At 37.7% G+C, this 18936-nt stretch overlaps 1 protein-coding gene across 2 annotated transcripts in view; it reads left to right on the forward strand.

The window, feature by feature from the left end:
• CWC27 (CWC27 spliceosome associated cyclophilin) overlaps positions 1-10953 on the forward strand; it is a 105929-nt gene extending 94976 nt beyond the window's left edge. For both annotated transcript variants that reach the window (XM_080362207.1, XM_080362208.1), the window contains exon 14: positions 10596-10953. In XM_080362207.1, coding sequence (XP_080218333.1) covers positions 10596-10770 — 175 coding nt within the window. In that variant the 3' untranslated portion in view covers positions 10771-10953. The remainder of the gene's footprint in view (positions 1-10595) is intronic.
• Positions 10954-18936: the final 7983 nt, after the last annotated feature.

Consider the following 18936-nt stretch of genomic DNA (forward strand, 5'->3'; position numbering starts at 1 on the left):
TGTTATTTCTTAAGTTTGTATTTGATGGAGGATGCCCAATTCATCCTGCTGGACATTCAATATTCAGTGTGGAAACTGGAATGTTAACATGTGAAAACTGTTCCTTACCAGATGAGCATGATTATGTGAAGTGCATCTAAACTGTTGATGCCACCAGGGAATCAAAGTTTGTATCATCCTCATTGGAAGGCTTTGGTCTATTATTAATCCCATAAATTCACAAGTCAGGGTTGCAAGTAGACCTCCAGTTGATTCTGGCGTTTGTGTTACAGTGGAGACCAGTAATTTTTCCTTCATTCTGCATCCAGCTAGACATTTAGGATTTCTTCTTCTGGATTCAGATCTCATCACTGGCCTCTATCTACTCTCAGTAATGCACTCTACACCCATTTACAGTTTGACTGTGATTGCCAGCATGCTATGTAGTTCATTTAATTAATAGCACATGATGCCAGTGCTTCATAACCAAACCATTGCAGCATTTCCTGGTTGAAATGTAAGGTGTTGGAGGTGATCTATGAAGCTTCTTAATCTTTAAAAGAGATTAGCTTTTTCATTCCCCATGGAATGCTGTCATAGCTATAACTAGGCAACAAATGTAAATGAGACAGTTACTTAAGTATTTTTGGGAGGATGTCTAGACTCTGAAACTTACTCTTTCTTTTGATATGAAATAACATAAACCCTTCCAGCTTTCAGATATGCTATGGGACAAGAAAGAATGAGTGAAATGGGAATTTGGAATAAGATGATGGTTTTTCACATGGTTTTTCAGTTTAAAATTCTTATGGTTAGTTACCTTTGCTGAGTGTGAGCTATTTTAAATGCTAGTTGATTTGAGGGGTAGGAAAAATAGGCATTTTTAAAAATCAAAGTGAATAAACCAATGCCTGAAACTGCCTGTCACCTTACAGTCAAAAGATTGTTGTGAAAATTACATGAGAGTAAAGGTCTTCCATCTCAAGCGAAGAGACATTTTAGATCTTGCTTTATAGATTGTTTCATGTGCGTGTTGTGTAATTACTAATGTTGGCGTGACTATTGTTATATAAGTTATGTATGACAAACCTCATTTTAGATAGCAAGTATTAAAAACAATTAAAGTGGGAATTTAATGGCATTGTTCACTTAAATAAATCACTTTAAAATCTTGTGGCTCCTACGAGGCTTTTAAAGGTATCTTCTTCCTGATCACAAAGTATTATTTTGATTTGTACAGTGATGCTTTGCATAGATCTCATCGCCTAATTATAGCAAAAAAATAAAAGGAACTGCTCTGTTTTTACTAATTTATTGCTTCTCTGGTCAAAAATCTCATTGAAGTTCGGTGTTAACCATTTAAAATGCATTCTGATTTATATATGTCAGATTCTGTAATCTCTTCTGATTTTTGCAAAACTACTATGGAGGCCAGTTGAATATTTTGACAACGTTGGGTGCTAATGCTGATTTATTTCTGCCAGGACATTCATTGCAACTTGACTGTATAATTTTTCAGCTAGTTTGTAGAAATAGTTATGTTTTGCTCCAGAACAATTAAAAAATAAATCTGTATATTCAACAAAAGTATTCCCTGCCCAGCATCAATAGCTATGTCTTTTATGTTCTTTAATAAATGGTTTTGTTGATAATAAAGGAAAACTTCCTTCAGAATATTTAGCGTTGGTTTCAGTGAGAAATCTGTTGCAGTTAGGAGTGGGAACACACAGTATTTCATTTATTTTCTGTTCTCCCAGTAAAAGGCTTTGCGGCTGGAAGTGAGAGATTTGGGCCAAGAAAAAAAAAAAAAAAGGAAAAAAAAAAGGTATCAAGGGACCACCTTTCCAATGTATGTTGTAGAATTGGGGCTAGAATTGGTTTGAGTTTGTTTTTTTTAATTGAAATAGCAATTTCAGAATAAGGCAAATGTTAAAGTTAGCCAGAATGTTTTTATATTGAAAGATCTCATTTATATTAAGAACTAAGTCACAATGCGTACTGTCAGTATCTACCCGACATAAATTTGATAATGTCTTCCACATTTTATTTCCAAGCTTTCCTATTTAATACAGCATCTACTATTAAGCTTCACATAATGTAATTCTTCTGGATAAATGCCTAAAAATGTTGGTTATATTTCTTTCATAAACCTACCTTTATACACGTTTTCTAAATGCAGTCTCTTTGCTATAGTACCTCAGGCTGAGGATTATGAAATACGGCTTCCTCAAGATTAGCACTAGTCTCTGCAGATTCAGTTGCAGAAGCTTAACTGTGACAAACACAGTAAGCCCCTGAAAACTAAGCAGCAGTCTTTTTCACATGCCAATGATAGCCTGGTGAACGAAAGAAAAAGTGCTGCTGTAATTTATGCCAGTGAGGCACAAAGATGGACTAAAGCCATGTTTGCTCCCCTCCTCCCATCCAGACTTGAGCCAACGTTCCTCCACTAGTCTGGAAAAACTGGCTTTATATTAGGTCTCTCCTGCTAAGGCCATTGATTTACTCAACTACATTTTTAAGTTGACAAGATACTTACTTGATTGTTACAAAGGATAAATGAATGCCAGAGGTCTGTATTAAAAACACGTCAGGAAGAGAGGTTTCTTCTCTGGCAAAAAAAAAAAAAAAAAAGAAAGTGTTTGTTTGGGTTTTAGTATTGCTACTAACAGTTAAAGGAAGAAAGAAAAAAAACCTCTGCTGTAATTTTTTTTTCTCCAATTTTCTCTCCACCTTCACCTTTCTAGTACTAGAATGTGGTCAAACCTTGGTATATAAATGCTAGCTGCTGTCCCACTGCTTCAGTCATTTATTTTGTATTAATTAATTGTTCTTCCGCTGAAGTTGTGTATTTATTGCTTGTAACAGTTCGGCATGCCGGAGAACCTAGGAGCATTTGGGGTGGGGGTTTTTTTGTTTATTTTTTGTTAATTCCTCCATGTTTAAGTTTATTTGGACTAGGCATCTGGGCCTGGAATCGACTACTGTTTGACTTAATTCAGAGATGATCCATGTTTTACTCTAGGGATATCTAGTGTTACATTTACTGTCTGGAAATCTTACATTTTATTTATTGCCAGCAAACCTAGTGAAGAATGAAGAAATAATCTTCTAAATCTTTTAATAGCCTAGCTTAAGCTTCCTGCATATTTACACACCTTTGCAAGCACCCCAACTTCATCTCAGTCAGTGGCCTGTTTAAACAGCATTTGGACGTATTCAGAATGGGGAGAGAGGAACAAAAGAGAAGGGAGAGTGTCCAGAAAACATTGAATGTTATGAAAAACCGAGTATTTTTGTGCTAGAAATGCTTTCCTCTCCTTCCGCTCACTCCCACTCTGTGCTCTGGTGATACAATACTGCCTGTTTGTGTTAACCCGAGGAGCTGATTTGCTGAGTTCTGGAGTGTCAGGTGTTGTACAAGCTGTTGCCAGAAAGAGGACACTTGACTGGTTGGATCGTTGGTCTGTCCTGGTATGGTGGTTCCTATGTTCTTATAGTAAATGCTGTGTAAAGTTTTCTATGCTGGTACACTGTCTGGAACAACATCTGGAGTTTGCATTATAGTCTTCCATACCACTCTACCAGGAGCAGTTGTCTATTTAAAGCACCCGACTTCTTTCATCAAACTACTAAACATTTTTGTGAAGTGAACAAGAATATAGTGTAAATATACTATATATGAACGGATGCAATATAAAAATAGGATAACTGAATTTTTAATACAAAAACATTTACTGCTTAAAGTCATGAATCATCACAGCTTTACATATTTCTAATTCTGATACTATGAGAACTAATCACATTTTCCCCTGGTGCTTTGACTATCTTTTGAATTGGATGAGCTTTTTTATAGTTAAGTTGATTTTCCATTTATCTTAGAAGGTTACTTACAACCAAGTCTTCCTTCACGAGAAAAAAACACTGAAGTATGTTTTGGGGGTTTTTAGCCTAGATATCCCATACTTAGTGAAACTATTGATTTCTTATTTTTGCAGCGAATGTTTTGAGGTAAAACTGAGCATATAGCATTTGAATAGAATATCTCAAAAAAAAACCCCAAACTATTATGTTAGAATATCTGTAAAAGTTCTGTTCTGATCATTTTATGCTGTCAGCCTACACCAAGAGAAAATATAATTTTAACCATTCACTCTCTGGCCTATGGAGGACCCACAACTTGCTGGTTATTCTGAAGAAGTTAAATCAATTTCTTCATCCTCCAGTACTTATAAGATAGTTTCGAAGAGCTAGTCAAAGTTAACAGTATACAGTCTGAATTTGTATAATATTTTTAAAGCATATTTTTATCAGTTTTGCTTGCTCAGAATTGGGAGGATTTTTGCCCTGTGCTTCAAGAGCAGCAATAGTATGTTACTTCCATTGTGAACATGTAAACGCTGAAGTATTGCAGGCTAATAATACTCCATTCATCCTAAAGACAGAAAATACTGTTTCAGGTCTTGCAGAAATGAAATTAACCTCAGGAGAGTGCTTGGGGGTGGAGGTATTTATACCTTTAATGAAATCTTAAATTGCAGTCTAAAATCTGTACTCTGTGCTGTAGTCACTAGTATGGATTGAAACAGCATTATTTTGATGTAGAATTAAATACTTAACCTGTTAAGTTGACTGCAATATGTCAAATATCGGTATTTATGGCAATTTTTTTCAATACTCTTCTAAGAATTTTTTATATTAGAAACTTCTATGGACTAACTCTTTTATTTTGGCTAGACCCAAATAGCAAAAATTATGTCTCTTTTTAAATAGCGAGTTAATAAATTTGAAAAATATAGGGGTTTATGAAAACACAAAAAATTGGAGGAACAAGTGGATCTGATATTTGGGAAAGGAGATGGGGAAAGAGGAACAAGAAATGTGGAATGGTAAAAACAAGCAGTGAAACAAGAAAGAATTAAATCTCTTTGTGGTAACAATTGCAGCAGAAACTTGTTTTGGTTGTATCATCTCAATTCTGAAAAAAGGTGGAAACAAGATTGTATGTTAATAGCATACTTCCCCCTTCAAAATTCCCACTGTTTTATGGGTTTGATATTCTTTTTATCTTGTTCATACTCTTGTTCTCTTGCCTCGGTTCAAAATTTTTGCTTGTTTTCAATTGTCGTTTCACATTTCTCTTTATTTGCTTTTTGGTCAATCTCTTTTTCTCTGTTTTTGTTTCTCATTCCTGTCCTTTTTTTAGTCTTTACTTGCCTCAATTTTTTTTTTTTTTTGGTCTCTCAACTGTCTCTCAGTGTTTCTCAACTGTCTCTCCTCTTCCTGTGCCACCCGCTACTCTGCTGGAAGTGAAAAGAGTGCCAGTGAGTTCATTCTTCCAGAACAGCCAAGTTTTTTTGATTTTTATTGGGAGAGAGATCTCATTGCTTAGAACTGTGGATTCACTCATCTGTTTTCTGATCTGTTCACATTAAATACATTTCTGTCCACTGCCTCTGAGGGTGATGGTGGGAAAAGTATTACTTGTTTCTTACGTTAATGCTTACAGTTTAACATATGCATTTATAATATTTGAAGGAAAATGTTAATGGCAGATAGAATATTATTTAAAGAAAGTGGTAGTGCTTGAGTACATTTCATTTTACTTTTAAATATAGGGTGCATTAGTGGTAGTTGAGAGAAGTAGGTAGCATGTTACTTGCAAGCACTGTTGAGCTCAGAAACGATTGGTAGTACTAGTAGTTGTGGTCCATATTGGTCTTTACTTTCTTTCATTTTTTAGACAAACCTGTACAATGCAAGAAGCAGTACTGAATTTCTTGACACAGATACTTACTCGTGCTTTGTTCGTTTTAAGCATACTGATGGAGAACCAATAACTTTCACAAAATGTAGGAATAACTTGCAAAATTCCAACATTGTACATTTTATAGCAGTGTGATTAGTTGCTTCATTCATTTAACCTGCATTTAGAAATGGTATGTCATTTTTGCTGATGTTCAGAGCACCAGTTTAGATGTACTGTCTGTAAGTAATGTATTTTTAGTAACATACAGTTCTGCATTGGGAAACCAAATAGCTGTACATTACTTTTTCTTGGTGCCTGCTGCTTGCAGAAATGAAGGATGTATCACCAGCTGCCATGTTTTATGCAGGCACCTCCAAATGAATCCTGGTTAAAACTACCTAAGAAGTTACTGCCTCTCTGCCAAAAGCTCCTAGCCTCACGACAGGGTTGGCAGAACTAAACTTTTGTCCACACCTGCTGATAATTTACTGCAAAGCTCACGTGTTTAAAATGTCCCAGGTTGTCCTCTGAAGTGGCAGAGGCACTGGAGAGTATGCTGTGCAGGGTCACATCTGCAAGGAATGTTGAATGGGCAGCAGGTGAGCTGGTAACAGCCAACAGCTGGGTCAGTTTGGTAAGCACATGTGGAATTAAGCAATGCAGTGTATCACTTTGATTCAGTTATTATAAAAATCACTGATGCATACACTGCATTTGCACATGGACATTCAAGTTCCGTCACTAGTGCAAAAGCACAACGCTTCCTTGCTCTTGCTGAGATTAAAAATTATTCAGTTCACTGACTGCCACTTCAGTTTCTCCTAAAGGGCAGTTCTGGAAAGGCCAGAGCTGTTGTGATATCAGACTTCTGTTTATGCTACACTTAACATGACTGCCAGCTGTCAGCAGCTGGCACATGCTTCAGATCCAGTGCATCGCTCACACATCTCAAAATCAGAGGGGTTACTGTATACCATATCTTTTAGTACAAGTACCATCTCACTAGATTAGTTCAAAAGAAATTAATCTGCCTCCTGAATAAACTCATTGAATCTGCCTGCAGAGCACTTTGTAGGTGGGGGTTGTTCTTTGACGCACAATAGGGAAATGTGGTGTTGCTTATGTGAGAGCATTGGACACACAGCTTAATTGTACTGCAATAATTCTTAACTGCTCTCTGATACGCTGAAGTTTCTTTTTTAGTTACAGTTGCAGCCAACATTCTCTCACTTGTTTACCACCTAGAAAATAATAAAACTGATCACCAAGGTAATTTATTAGTTACCACATTTTAGGATGTATATGAGCTACTCTGCTAGTAACTGTGAAGTAGCAGTCTTGTTTCCTGACTGTCGCAAAAGCTGTTATCTGAGAATATCACTGGGCCAGGAGAGTAGCCACATACCTTTGGAATCCTGTGCTGTCTCTGAAACCATCTTAAATTAATTCAGGTACTTCAATCTAATGTTTCAAGACATTTCATTTTTGGAATATAGAAAAGAGCCAAATAATGAATGTCCTTTGTTAACACTGATGGAAAGAAGTGCAGTACAGCAGAACAGCTGCTCACCCATTACCTGGGATAGGACAACGGTTAAACTACAGGATGCTGTCATCTGGCCGGGGTAAAAATCAACCCCCTTCAGCAACAGATCTCTCCTAAGATAGCTGGTTCTGCTTTGCAGCACTATCTAATAAACAAGGATAAGAAAATAATTTTGTGGTAGCTTCTTCCAAAGAAAGTCAACAATGTGCACACCTAGATACTTTAAACCCAGAATAATCAGGTTTGGAAAGCTATTTTATTAATGTTAGTTTTGAGGGAAAAAAAAAATAAGCTGCAAAACTTTTTTATTTTGAGTTTTACGTAGGAGAACTGACAACCTTTCATCCTTTAAATTTTGAAGAAAAAATGTGTTTTAAAGTTGTATGTCTCACTCATTTAAAATGAACTGTCAACAAGTGGTGATAAGCACATGTTAGTAGGTTCCCAAAGACTGGAGATGAAGAGATGAAGTCAGAGCTTTCAGCACAGTGACTGCAGGAGCACGACTGGGCAGCCAGCTCCCCGCTGAACCCAGCAGCATACGGAAAGGACGAGAGTTATAAACCAAACAGGGAAAAGTCTCACGCAACCTGTATTTGTGGAATTGCAGCCGTAACTCCACACTTGGAATACTATGCAAGTGCAAACCTTTGTTGGAGGAGCTTGATTAAGATTACTGTAAATTCAAATAATTCATACAGAAATAATTATTAAATACATATAATATTCCTTTAAAAATGAAACAATTTGCATTTTTTCTGGAAACTACTATTAAGTATAATTTACCATTTCCATGGATGCAAAACAGGTCTACCTGCGAAGATGTGTGACTAGCAAAAAATAAGCTTAAGTTCACATCAGGAAATTATTTTTTAAAATCTCCACCGCAGACTGTGTTTATTTTGCTTTACCTATGAGATGCTGCATCTGAAATTGATTCTGGGAATATCAAAAAGTTTCTTAATATTGGCTTATTTTTAATCACAGCTGGGAACACCTCAGTGGAAAGTTATGAATAGGAGTCAGACACTATGACTTCTTTCAGCTCTTGGAGAGAAGTAAACATTGCTTAGTCTGAATCTACTGCATCTAATTTGCAATCTGCCTGGGACGCAGTATGGCCTGACCCAAGCATTAGAGATGTGTTTATTTTTAATTCCTAGTAGTTGTATCCTGCAAGTGTGCTGTGGCATTCTTGGAAAACCTGAGTTGATGAAATGGCTATGTGTAACTACACTTCTACATACATTTGTATGAAACACTCTAAAACCAATCACCAAGGCATGAGTCTATCTCTTTAGGCCTATATTTTAATTCACATTAGGACAGTGTGATTCGGTATGTGTTCTTGCAAAAATATTCAAATGGTCATCTTTAATAACTTAAGGAGAATATGACAAATGCAGAAAGCATGTTAACTAAAATAAATTACTTCAGTCCCTCCTCTGTGAGACAATGTTTTTATAATTAAACTACAAATACGCAATCATGAGTCATTCTGATGGTACATTATGTTATTCTGAATTGTAGATATGACTGAAAAAAAAAGGTTTGGTGTTACTAGTGTGTACAGGGTTATAAACTACTGAAGTTTTATACACTGGAAACAACTTTTAAATGCATTTCCATAGGACAGGGTAATATGCAGGCATGCTGTCAATGCTATACAATAAGAGATTTATGAAACCCATATGTCAAGAATCAATTGTGATGAAAAGTCTCAATTTTTCTTTTTAGATAATTCTAAAGCATTCAAACAGATCCCATGTAGTCTCGAGCTTTGAATTTTGTCTGATTGCTTCATTGGTACTACATTGTAATCTACATTCACTGAGCTGATCCTCCTTCCCTACCGCTCTTTCTTTCTTTATTTCTATTTGCACTGAGGTCTTTGAAAAAACAGTTTAATTCAGGACCTCTTACATGTTGCAGGAGACTGATAAAGCAGTATTTCATCAGCCAGAAAACTTTGATTCTGATACTGAGTTGTTTTTCCTGGGATTTCTGTTTCACAGAGACTGTAGACACAGGTATCTAATGCAGTAAAGATTGATAAGTTTAGATTCAGTTCAGTGTAGTTGTAATTAAGTTACCCCATCAAAGTCAAAGGTGGTTTTGCAATTGTTTAATACAACATCCAAACATAAGTGTTTTTTTTGTCTACGCATGTTTGTTTAAACTGAAAAAAAAATTAATTCCATTTTAGGTTTGGTTTTGGTTTGTTTTTAATTGAACTTGTGAACTTTAGATTTGTTCTTCTGGTTCATAAGTAGCAGTTTCACTGCAACTGTATATTCAGAAGTCATGTTAAATAACCAACTGGGTTCTTCATTTAAACTATTACAGCTGTGGTAAAAATGTTAATGCTGTAGCCATATTTTGATACTTCAAATAAAACCACATCCTGTGATACAGAAAGGAGCTAGCTTGTAAGTAAAGATCCATAGGTTTAAAATTGGCCAACTTGTAAGCATCTTTGGTTTGATTTTCTTCTCTTTTCCTCACACGTCTCTTTAAGTATATAATTCGTGCTTTTGTTTAAGATTTTTTTGTCTAAGCTAAAATTTGTAATTTTCTGACAGCTTCTGTATTAATTCTAATAAGGCCTGCTAATAAGGCCATAGTTGATAAGCTCCAGGCTTTCCTGCCACTCACTACAGCTGGTAAGTGACTTTTGACTCCAGGTTATGGTGATGTTTTTAGATTACTGGGAATTCGCTGAAATGAGGAAATGTGTAATGGAGGGAAAAGTTCTAATCAACAGTAGAAAAATCTTTGGATTGAACAAAGCATTAGTTTAGTCTGGTGTTCAACTTATTTAAAAGTATGATCTGAACCAAGTTAAGGTGCAGTAGCAGGACATCAGGCATTCCAGCTTTGATCTTCTGTGTACCTACTTCAAGCATTTTCCATGCAAGCTCTTCCCACCTTTTACAAAACCCTAATGGTGAGAGGAAGTCCGAAGTGACTAATAGGAAAACTTGAAGAACACTCCCTGTTCCTGGGAAGATTATTCAGTATGTTTGGAAAGATGTGGTAAATAAAAAATGACAAGACAAGATAATTCAGTACGTGAAATAAAATCTAGCAGAGCAAACTGTAGCTGTATTTCTCAAAATAGGTCTTCACAGAAGTGGTTACCCTATAGTGTTAAGGCCTATTAAGAAAGAAAAAAGCAAACAGTCCTAACAGCAAAACTTTGATCTATTTTGCTATGCACAAATATAAGTCATATTGCTAAAATCTTGCCATGTGTATCATAATTACAAATCATAACTTTCCATTCATTTACTGAGTTTGAGCCATGTTTTATTTTTGTAGGATGTCACATGTACTTCAGTTTGAAGATAGAAGCAGAAAGGTGAAAGATGCAAGCATGCAGGATGAAGATACTTTCGAGATCTATGATCCACGGAATCCTGTAACTAAGAGGAGAAGAGAAGAAAGCAAGAAGATAATGAGAGAAAAAAAAGGAAAGGAGATAAAAAGAATGTAAAGCTAGCCAGAGCTGCCTTGAAAAGTGACTGCAATAAAGCCCCGGCTCTTTTGTAAGCTGCAGTTCCTAAAAATATCACTGGACAAGTGTGAAAAGGAATCTCTCAAGAACCTGTCATGCAGTTTTGAAGCAGAGCTATCATTTGTTTCTTAAGTTGTGCAGTCAAGTGCTCTCAGTGTATTCATTATACCAGCTCACTAAAGGTTTCTAGAATTATGTATTTAATAAAACAGCTGACTTGACTTTTGTCTGTACTTTAATTACAATGGTCACCATAATTGTTTAATTAACAAATGGTAATCAAAAATTTTTTAACATAATGAATGAGAATCTGTCTAAGTAAGGGTGAAATTAAAGATAGAAATCCTATCTGCAGATTTTTAAGATTCTCTGAAAGTATAATTTTAATTGGGTTTTTTTGACAATGCATATGAATATTAAAGCAGTAAATGCCACCTGCCTGAACCCTCTGTCACAGAATTAAGACCTCCTTAGAATGGTCCCAGATTTCCTGAAACAAAGCTTAATTCGAGAATTTGGTTATTTTCTCCATTTTTTGAAATACATATTCAAATGCAGATCCCTGCTTGGGAAACTGAGATAATACAGAGTTTGCTGAGTGTTATTTCACTATCTATACTGCCTGTACAAATCTGAATCTGAATGTATTGCAATGGTTGCTTAAACTGTTGCAATACCAGAAACATCCCTCTGGTGGAATTTTCACTGTAAAGTAGCTGGTAATGAAGATTGGTTTCTTAATTAGTCCGGTATAGAAATGAAGAAAAAGTGACCGGTCTCATCAAAAGCATAACCCTTTTTGTAACAATTATTTTACCATCTAAAAATGAACACCTACTCAAGTTTCTAGTTATAGGCTTTCCATAGATTTCCCCTATCCCCCCAGGTACTACTATTTTTACAGGTAAATGAGAATTTTCAGTGCTCCCTGTTTACAGCATTTCTGATGCCACAGAAGCATGGACTACCCATATGGGCAATAGCTAATGAAGAGTGAGCACAAGTGAAGAAAGGTCATTAAAAAGTGCGACCAGAGGAGTGGTTTGCTGATGTTGTTTTTAGAACAAGTTCGGTAAGGTATGGTGTCCTTATCAAGCTGCCACTGCCAAATTTCTTGATAGGGTCTGAGGTGTGAGATACATAAACCTGCATTGGTGGATTAATATGGCCCAAATGTCAGAGGTTAGATTAATACAAACTATTGCTTTAATGCGCGGTGCAACCTTTGAGATAAGAAGAAAGCCTGGAGGTGTGATGTGAGATCCTGTATAAAGCTGTCATTATCCTCCTCTTAAGCTGAGTGAATTATACTGTACCATGGTGTAAAGAAGTTAAGAGGGGTTACATTCTTAAACATGGCCATTCACGAACTAGTGAGTCTAAGTTTTTTCATCAAGTCGTTTTCCACCAGGCTCCTATTGTCAAAATCAAGAACATCTCATGTCACGTACTGCTATCTCTATTAATTGTTTTGTTTGTGAGGAAAATTTTAAAACAGTTGTTACAGGAAGTGAGCATATCAAACCCTGATTCTGATAGGGACGGGAAGGAGGAAGAGTTTGTGTGTGCATGTTGGCAGACCATGTCAGCATGGGCAAAGTGAAGGCTAGATCTAGAAAGAAACACGAGCATCAATTCCAGGAGACAGTAGTGCCCTTCTCATACAAAAATGTTCTAATTACATACTTTTCCTGTAAGCGAAAGTAGGGCGGATGAGTCAATGAATGGGGAAGTTGACTAACACCCCCTTTAGCTGAATCTTTTCGCTGACTACCTGCAGCAGCTCGGTGTGTGCTGTGTGAGATGATTCCCATTTTTAAGCACTAGACAAGCACAGGGAGAAAAGCTTATAATTTGGGGTTAGGACTCTGCTCAGTAGGAAGAGGTCTGAAAGGCTGAATGTCGCATACAACAGGACTGATAACATCACAAGACCAAGAGACTAACCCTATGCTGACATTTTATTGATAAGTATGTATTGAAAATCAGTGAATATTTTTCCAGAGATAATATATCTTAAGTAATTAATGCTACAAATGTGTTGCCTGTTCAGGCTAATTCAGAGTACTACACCATTACACTTTGTGCTGGGAGAGCACAAGGGCTGGCCCAAGTGGAAGGGTGCTTACCCCAAACTGTAGTCTTTCCTATCACTTTGGGTGTAGTGGACAATTAGTGCATTAAGCCCAGGTTTACAGCATCAAGCCCAGGTTTCCAGCTGTCATGTGCTTTGGACTAACGCTGGCTATCTGGATACAAAAAATGAAAGCCTTTTAGAAAGGAACTAGGGTTTAATTTCAGGGTTTGTTTTTTTTTAAGTGAGTAGGGACCAACTTCTCTGGCAGTTTGCATTTTGCTCTGTACCAAACCCATACATACAGATAAAGATTTTTGGACTAAAATGCTTTAATTTTGTTGTGATTGTGAATAGAAAATCTACTTTATCTTGATGACTATGCTGATTTTGTCTGGGACAGAGTTAATTTACTTCATAGTAGCTAATATGGGGCAACATTTTGGATTTGGACTGCAAACGGTGTTGACAATATAAGGATGTTTTACCTACTGCTGAGTAGTGGTTACACAGAGTCAGGACCTTTTTTGCTTCTCATACTGTCCTGCCAACGAGGTGGCTAGGGGTGCACAAGAAGCTGAGAGGTAACACAGCTGGGACAGCTGACCCCATCTCATACATGACATCATGGTCAGCAATATAAAGCAGGGGGAAGAAGTGATGGCGTTTGCCTCAAGTCACCATTATGTGTGATCGAGCCCTGCTGTCCTGGAGATGACTGAACACCTGCCTGCCCAGGGGAAGAAGTGAATGAATCCTTTGTTTTGCTTTGCTTGTGTGTGGCTTTTGCTTTGCCTGTTAATCTGCCTTTGTCTCAACCCATGAGTTGTCTCACTTTTACTCTTCTGGTTCTATCCCCCGTCCCACTAGGGAGTAGTAAGTGAGCGACTGTGTGGTGCTTAGTTGCCAGCTGGGGTTAACAACAATGGGGACAGCTGGAAGTGCCAAGCCCTGGATGCTTTGTGAAGATACTTGGGCCGCTTGTGCCTGAAAGGGGCTTGGCACAGACTTGCCATGAGGGGGCATCAATGAGAAATGCTACAAATAAATCAATTCAAGCATTTTTTTCGTTATCAATTCTATGTAATAGAAACATTTTATAATACTTATTTTCCAGAAACACAAAGCCTCTAAACAGTTTTTAATAATTACATGTAATTGTTACGAGTGATACCAGTCTTCAGGGCTAATCAGCTTTGCAGAGTATTTCACAGCATTCATTGAATAAGCTTCTCTCAGAGTTCTCAGTTCACCTGTATTAATGCCAATCGATATTTCTGCAAGACAATAAAAGGATCTGCCTTTATTCCTTCCCTAGGAAAATAATAAAACTATGCTTGTAGGAAAGAATCCACACTTATGCAGTGAAGTTTTCAAGGAAGGCAATTTTAATAGGCATCTCTGTTCTTGTTTTGTCTTTGTTTGACTCGGTGACAAAACTTTCCTAGCACTGAAGGCTGACATACACTACAATATGAGAACATTAGAAATGTGTTAAAACTAGCAGACAGATGATCTCAGCTAATCAACCAAGAATCACTTAGAAATGGGCCAAGGTGTCTAAATTTTACTCATTTCACTAAAGCAAAAGTAGTTCTGCATTTCATTTAGGAGATGTCTGGAGCAAAGTTATGAAAACCTGATGTCAGAAGCACATTCTCAAGCTGGATCCTTAAACTCAACATTAAAGAGTAAGAACCTTGAAGAAAGACGTTAAAATGACAGTTCTCTGAAACAACCGCTTTGCAATGTCACAGCAGCACCCATACTGCCAGTATCCAGCCAGAGAAACCTGTTGCCCATACTCTAGGCTAGTAGAAGCACTTTTTAGCTGAAACCTATTTCATTCATCATCTGGTGTTCCTGTAGCTAGAAGAAATGTCGAATGCTACAGAATTGCAGTATTTTCAATAGAGTATTAATACGTATGCTCAGAGTAAGACCTTTTATTTGTCAATACTGAAAAGCAAGTGGGAAATACAATGTGGGCAAGTGTCCCCCTCTCTCTGAAGCCAAAGTCTTGTACTAGGTTCGTGGCGGAAAACTGGATGAACAATCAGTTTTGTGGCTGTAGAAAGAATTTGTTCTATGGTACTGAGATTTTTCACTGAATATGTTTTCTTGAATCTTTTTATTAAGCAGTTCTCATGTTCCACCCTGTGTCTAGCACCTCACCTCTCTGTATAAACCTGAGCATAATTTCTACAGAGTTGTAACGTATAGCTGGGAACATTTGTCTATGCACTGCTGATACAAAGCCAGTGTTTTGACGTGTACTTGTGACATTTTCCTTCCCAAAAGATGCTAATTATGTGCATGGATCACTGGGGCTGAAGATGCACACCACAATGCTGGGACATAAGTAATTTACTTGAAAAAGTCACTGTTTAAAACCACAGGGTATGCTCCTCTTCTCCACCACCACCACCTGCTTTTTGGATTACTCGTTTTAATATGCTTAAAATGGTGTAAGACCAAATTCTGACTGAGCTTTGAATTAGAGCACAAAGGTCAGAGCTACCTATTCCTCGTGGCAGCTAAATTGCAATTTCAATACATTTGTTTTGCTGCCAACACAGTGGGCCAGTGTCGACAGTCTGTGAGACAGAATCCTTCCAGTCATGCTTGCCTTCCCTGTAATGGGGCCTTTCATTTTGTTAGAGGAAATTTAACTTTCCTAAACGAAAAGAAAGGGGACAGTGGGGAAAGTCTTACGTCCTTGCACAAAACATTCAGTTGGTAAAGTTGACATTTTTGTTTCCAGACCAGCTGGATTTCAAGTAGGTAAAGTCCTTCTAAGCCGCATCTGGTAGCAGCAAGATCCTCAAGAACAGCTTACAGGCTTGCCTCACAAATCCGTCAGTGATGCCAACAGCTAGTACAATGTGCCCTTTCTGCTTTGGAGCTAAAAAAAACCTGAAGTACGACAGAAGCTGGTTTATTTCTGCCAAATAGCCAGTATGCCTAGGCTGCTAGGGGTGTAGTCTGCAATGCCACATTACGTAGATTTCCCTGAGTTGCTGGCATGCAGCATGAGCAGGTTTAGGAAGAGATTGTTCCCATACTGTCTCTCCCTTCCCCAGTAGCGGCATGTCTGTACTCTAATGGTTAAAATAACTGCACAGCAATGTTGTCTGCTTTCGTCTAGAGAACCTCAAGTTTGCAGGAGACACAATTATGTTTTGGCAACATAAAAACCAGCCTCAGACAGAAGGGATAGCTTCAGACTCTGCCTCATTCTGGCAGAGACGTGTGCGTCTGTCATTACTTAAATGATGACAGACTCGGGCCGTTGGAAGATGAGGGGACTCCTAAGTGTATATTCTCAGTAAAAGATGTAGATATTTGCTTAGATATTTCACTGTAACAAAATGTGAGCTGATTGTACAGTGGCTACACTTGCAAGGTTCCAGCCGAAGTATACACAGCACAGAGGATGTAAGCTAAAAAGTGAGACAATGTCTCCTGATCTTTCTTACCCTGGCGTAGAGCGCTGACCAACCAAATGTCACCTATAAAACACAAAAGGCTGAGTGCATTATATAGCCTAGATGTACATTGGTGCTCCATGAGGACGACTGGGAGCACTGATGACAAGTATCCATCACTACCCTGAAGCGCAGTCTCAGCTCCTTGATTCTCCCTGCAACTGAGCACACATGGAGTCAGCCAGGCTGGGCAGGAGGACCCGCCTTACCACAGCACTGTTACTGCTCCCATGGCCTCCTCGTCTACCAGCTACATTACCCAGGCTCAGTTCAACAGCTAATTAACCTTCTCAGGCAGCACCTTGGACCAAAAAGTCCTCTGGTGAGTGAATGCTCATGTCCATCAACTCTCATCTAATTTTGAATGTAAATGATCATCCTTTGATAACACACTCCTGCCCTGCCAGTACCATAAGCTCACCATATCCCAGACTAATGCTGTAAAGTGATTTCCCTTCATTTATCCTGGTCAGACATGACACAGTCCAGCTTGCTAGCCAGGAATTCCTCATGCAGACAGACAGAAACTTCATACCCATGGTGGGGCTATCTGATTGACAACCTCTGGTCACAAAATCTGCAAGGCATCCAGGGCAGGTGGCACCTAGTCTGCCAGAGGCCAACAGCCTGTGCAAGTCAACTGCTGTCACAACAGAATAGCTTTCTGAATTCATTTTATTTTTCACAGTACTGTGAAACAAATACTTGTTTTTCTTGACAGGATTTCTCTTCCACTTCACAATCCATCATAGATGAGGTTTTCCTCTTGATCTTGCACCCTTCTTTTTCTCTCGCACAGCACAAGTTTCATTTATAAGATGCAGATTGGAAGAGTATGTATGAAAAGCTGCTGCACTCTTGTGCAGGTCTTTATTATGTATCTCACACAGATGTGTAAAAATTGCTTTTTGCCTTCCCAGACTTCAACAGCACACTCTGGTCATCATGCCTTCCCTGTCAGCCACTATTAATGAAGGCCCAGAGGAAGGATTTATGTCTTCCTGCTCCCCCTTTTGAAATGGATAGCTATTACATTTATAGGTAGGTTCTGCTCTGCTGTCATCTCAAACTATCTTTATGTCTCTGTGTGCTTCACTTCCCAATGCAGAGCTGGAGAATCTGTACACCCTTAGCGAAGCCACACTTAAGCTGAAGCTGCATTTTGTTTTATTATGTGCCTGTTTAGTTTCTGTACATACTACAAAAGCAAAAAAATCTGAAGTCAGAGCTTCAGTAAGTAGACTTATAATTAATATTTTAACTTTATTACGTTTAAAACACCTTATCTGTATATCTCACTTTATTCCTGAAATACATATCAAAAGAGCATTTTACCTAAAGTGCTTGCTTTATTCACTCTTGATACTACCTTTAAGTGACACATAAAGGGTGAAAGCTGGAAGCCACTAGAAATACCTAACATGCCAGACTGCTACACTAAACTACCATTACTTAAGAATGAAGTGTCTACTACTCAGAAAATTCTGACCACAGAGAGAGGATCTTCAGATTGTGCCCTAAAATTGGTATCTGGTACTCCTTCAAAGCAGCACAAAAGTCTGAAAGCTAGTTATTGAGGAACTAGTTCTAACCCATCCTTTGCTATTTTCTTAAATATAAATGGGTTGATAGTATCCTTCTACTCCTAAAGCACTGTTATAAAAACATACAAATGAACAAACAAACACACAACAACAAGGCATCTACCATGTGAAAGGAGAATACAAACCAGATAGCACGCTCTCAAAAAAAAATAATCTGTTTTTAAACCTCAATTCATTAGAAAGGATATTTGCATTTTTATGAATTAGCTCTCCAAATCTAAATGAAGGAATTTTGCAATGTGGGAATGTAAAGGGAAGATCTACTGTTCTTGACTTAGAAAATCACATGGAAAAGAAAACAACTCCTGATATAAATAGCTTCTACTATGGTTCCTATTTTTAATTTATGAAATGCACTGGCTGTGGAACAAAGCAAGGAACGACAGTCATATTCCCCAGTCAATTGGAGTCACGAACTTGAAAGTCCAGTCCAATATTCATAAAGTTATTCAAGCTGCACACTCGCTCCCCTTTATTATTTGTTTGTAGTAGTAAAAGGGCACAGTTACAGAATAGCCCTAGGGTACCCTTTAATTTTGGCAGCAATAAAGCATTAAATGTTGAAGCTCTTTATATTGAATAGTCTGGAAGATCACGTTTTTGCAGCAGCTATTGAAAACTTGGCTCCAAGATCATGTTTGCTCTTCTTCAGAAGTAATTTCTGAGTCAAAGAGATTTTAAGACAACATTGCACTCAAAGGATACATCTTTCACCTGCTTGGACTAAGTGCCTCCCTATGTTCTTGGCAAGCAGTGAGAGACACTGATTCACAAGCAATCTTGTATTTTTCCCATTTCTTCTTTTTTGCTGCTTCACTGTGTGAATGGTCTGCTGGATCTGACCTGTGTTATCAGATATTGTGTCCTTTCATCTCTCAAGTTATTTCGCTGGAATGACAGAGAATAACAGTCAGTATATGTATAATCATTTTTTAAAATATTTCCACTACAGCTACACTATGCTCTCCTTTACATTTAC

Source organism: Nesoenas mayeri (genome assembly GCF_963082525.1).
Source record: "Nesoenas mayeri genome assembly, chromosome: Z".
Taxonomy (NCBI): domain Eukaryota; kingdom Metazoa; phylum Chordata; class Aves; order Columbiformes; family Columbidae; genus Nesoenas; species Nesoenas mayeri.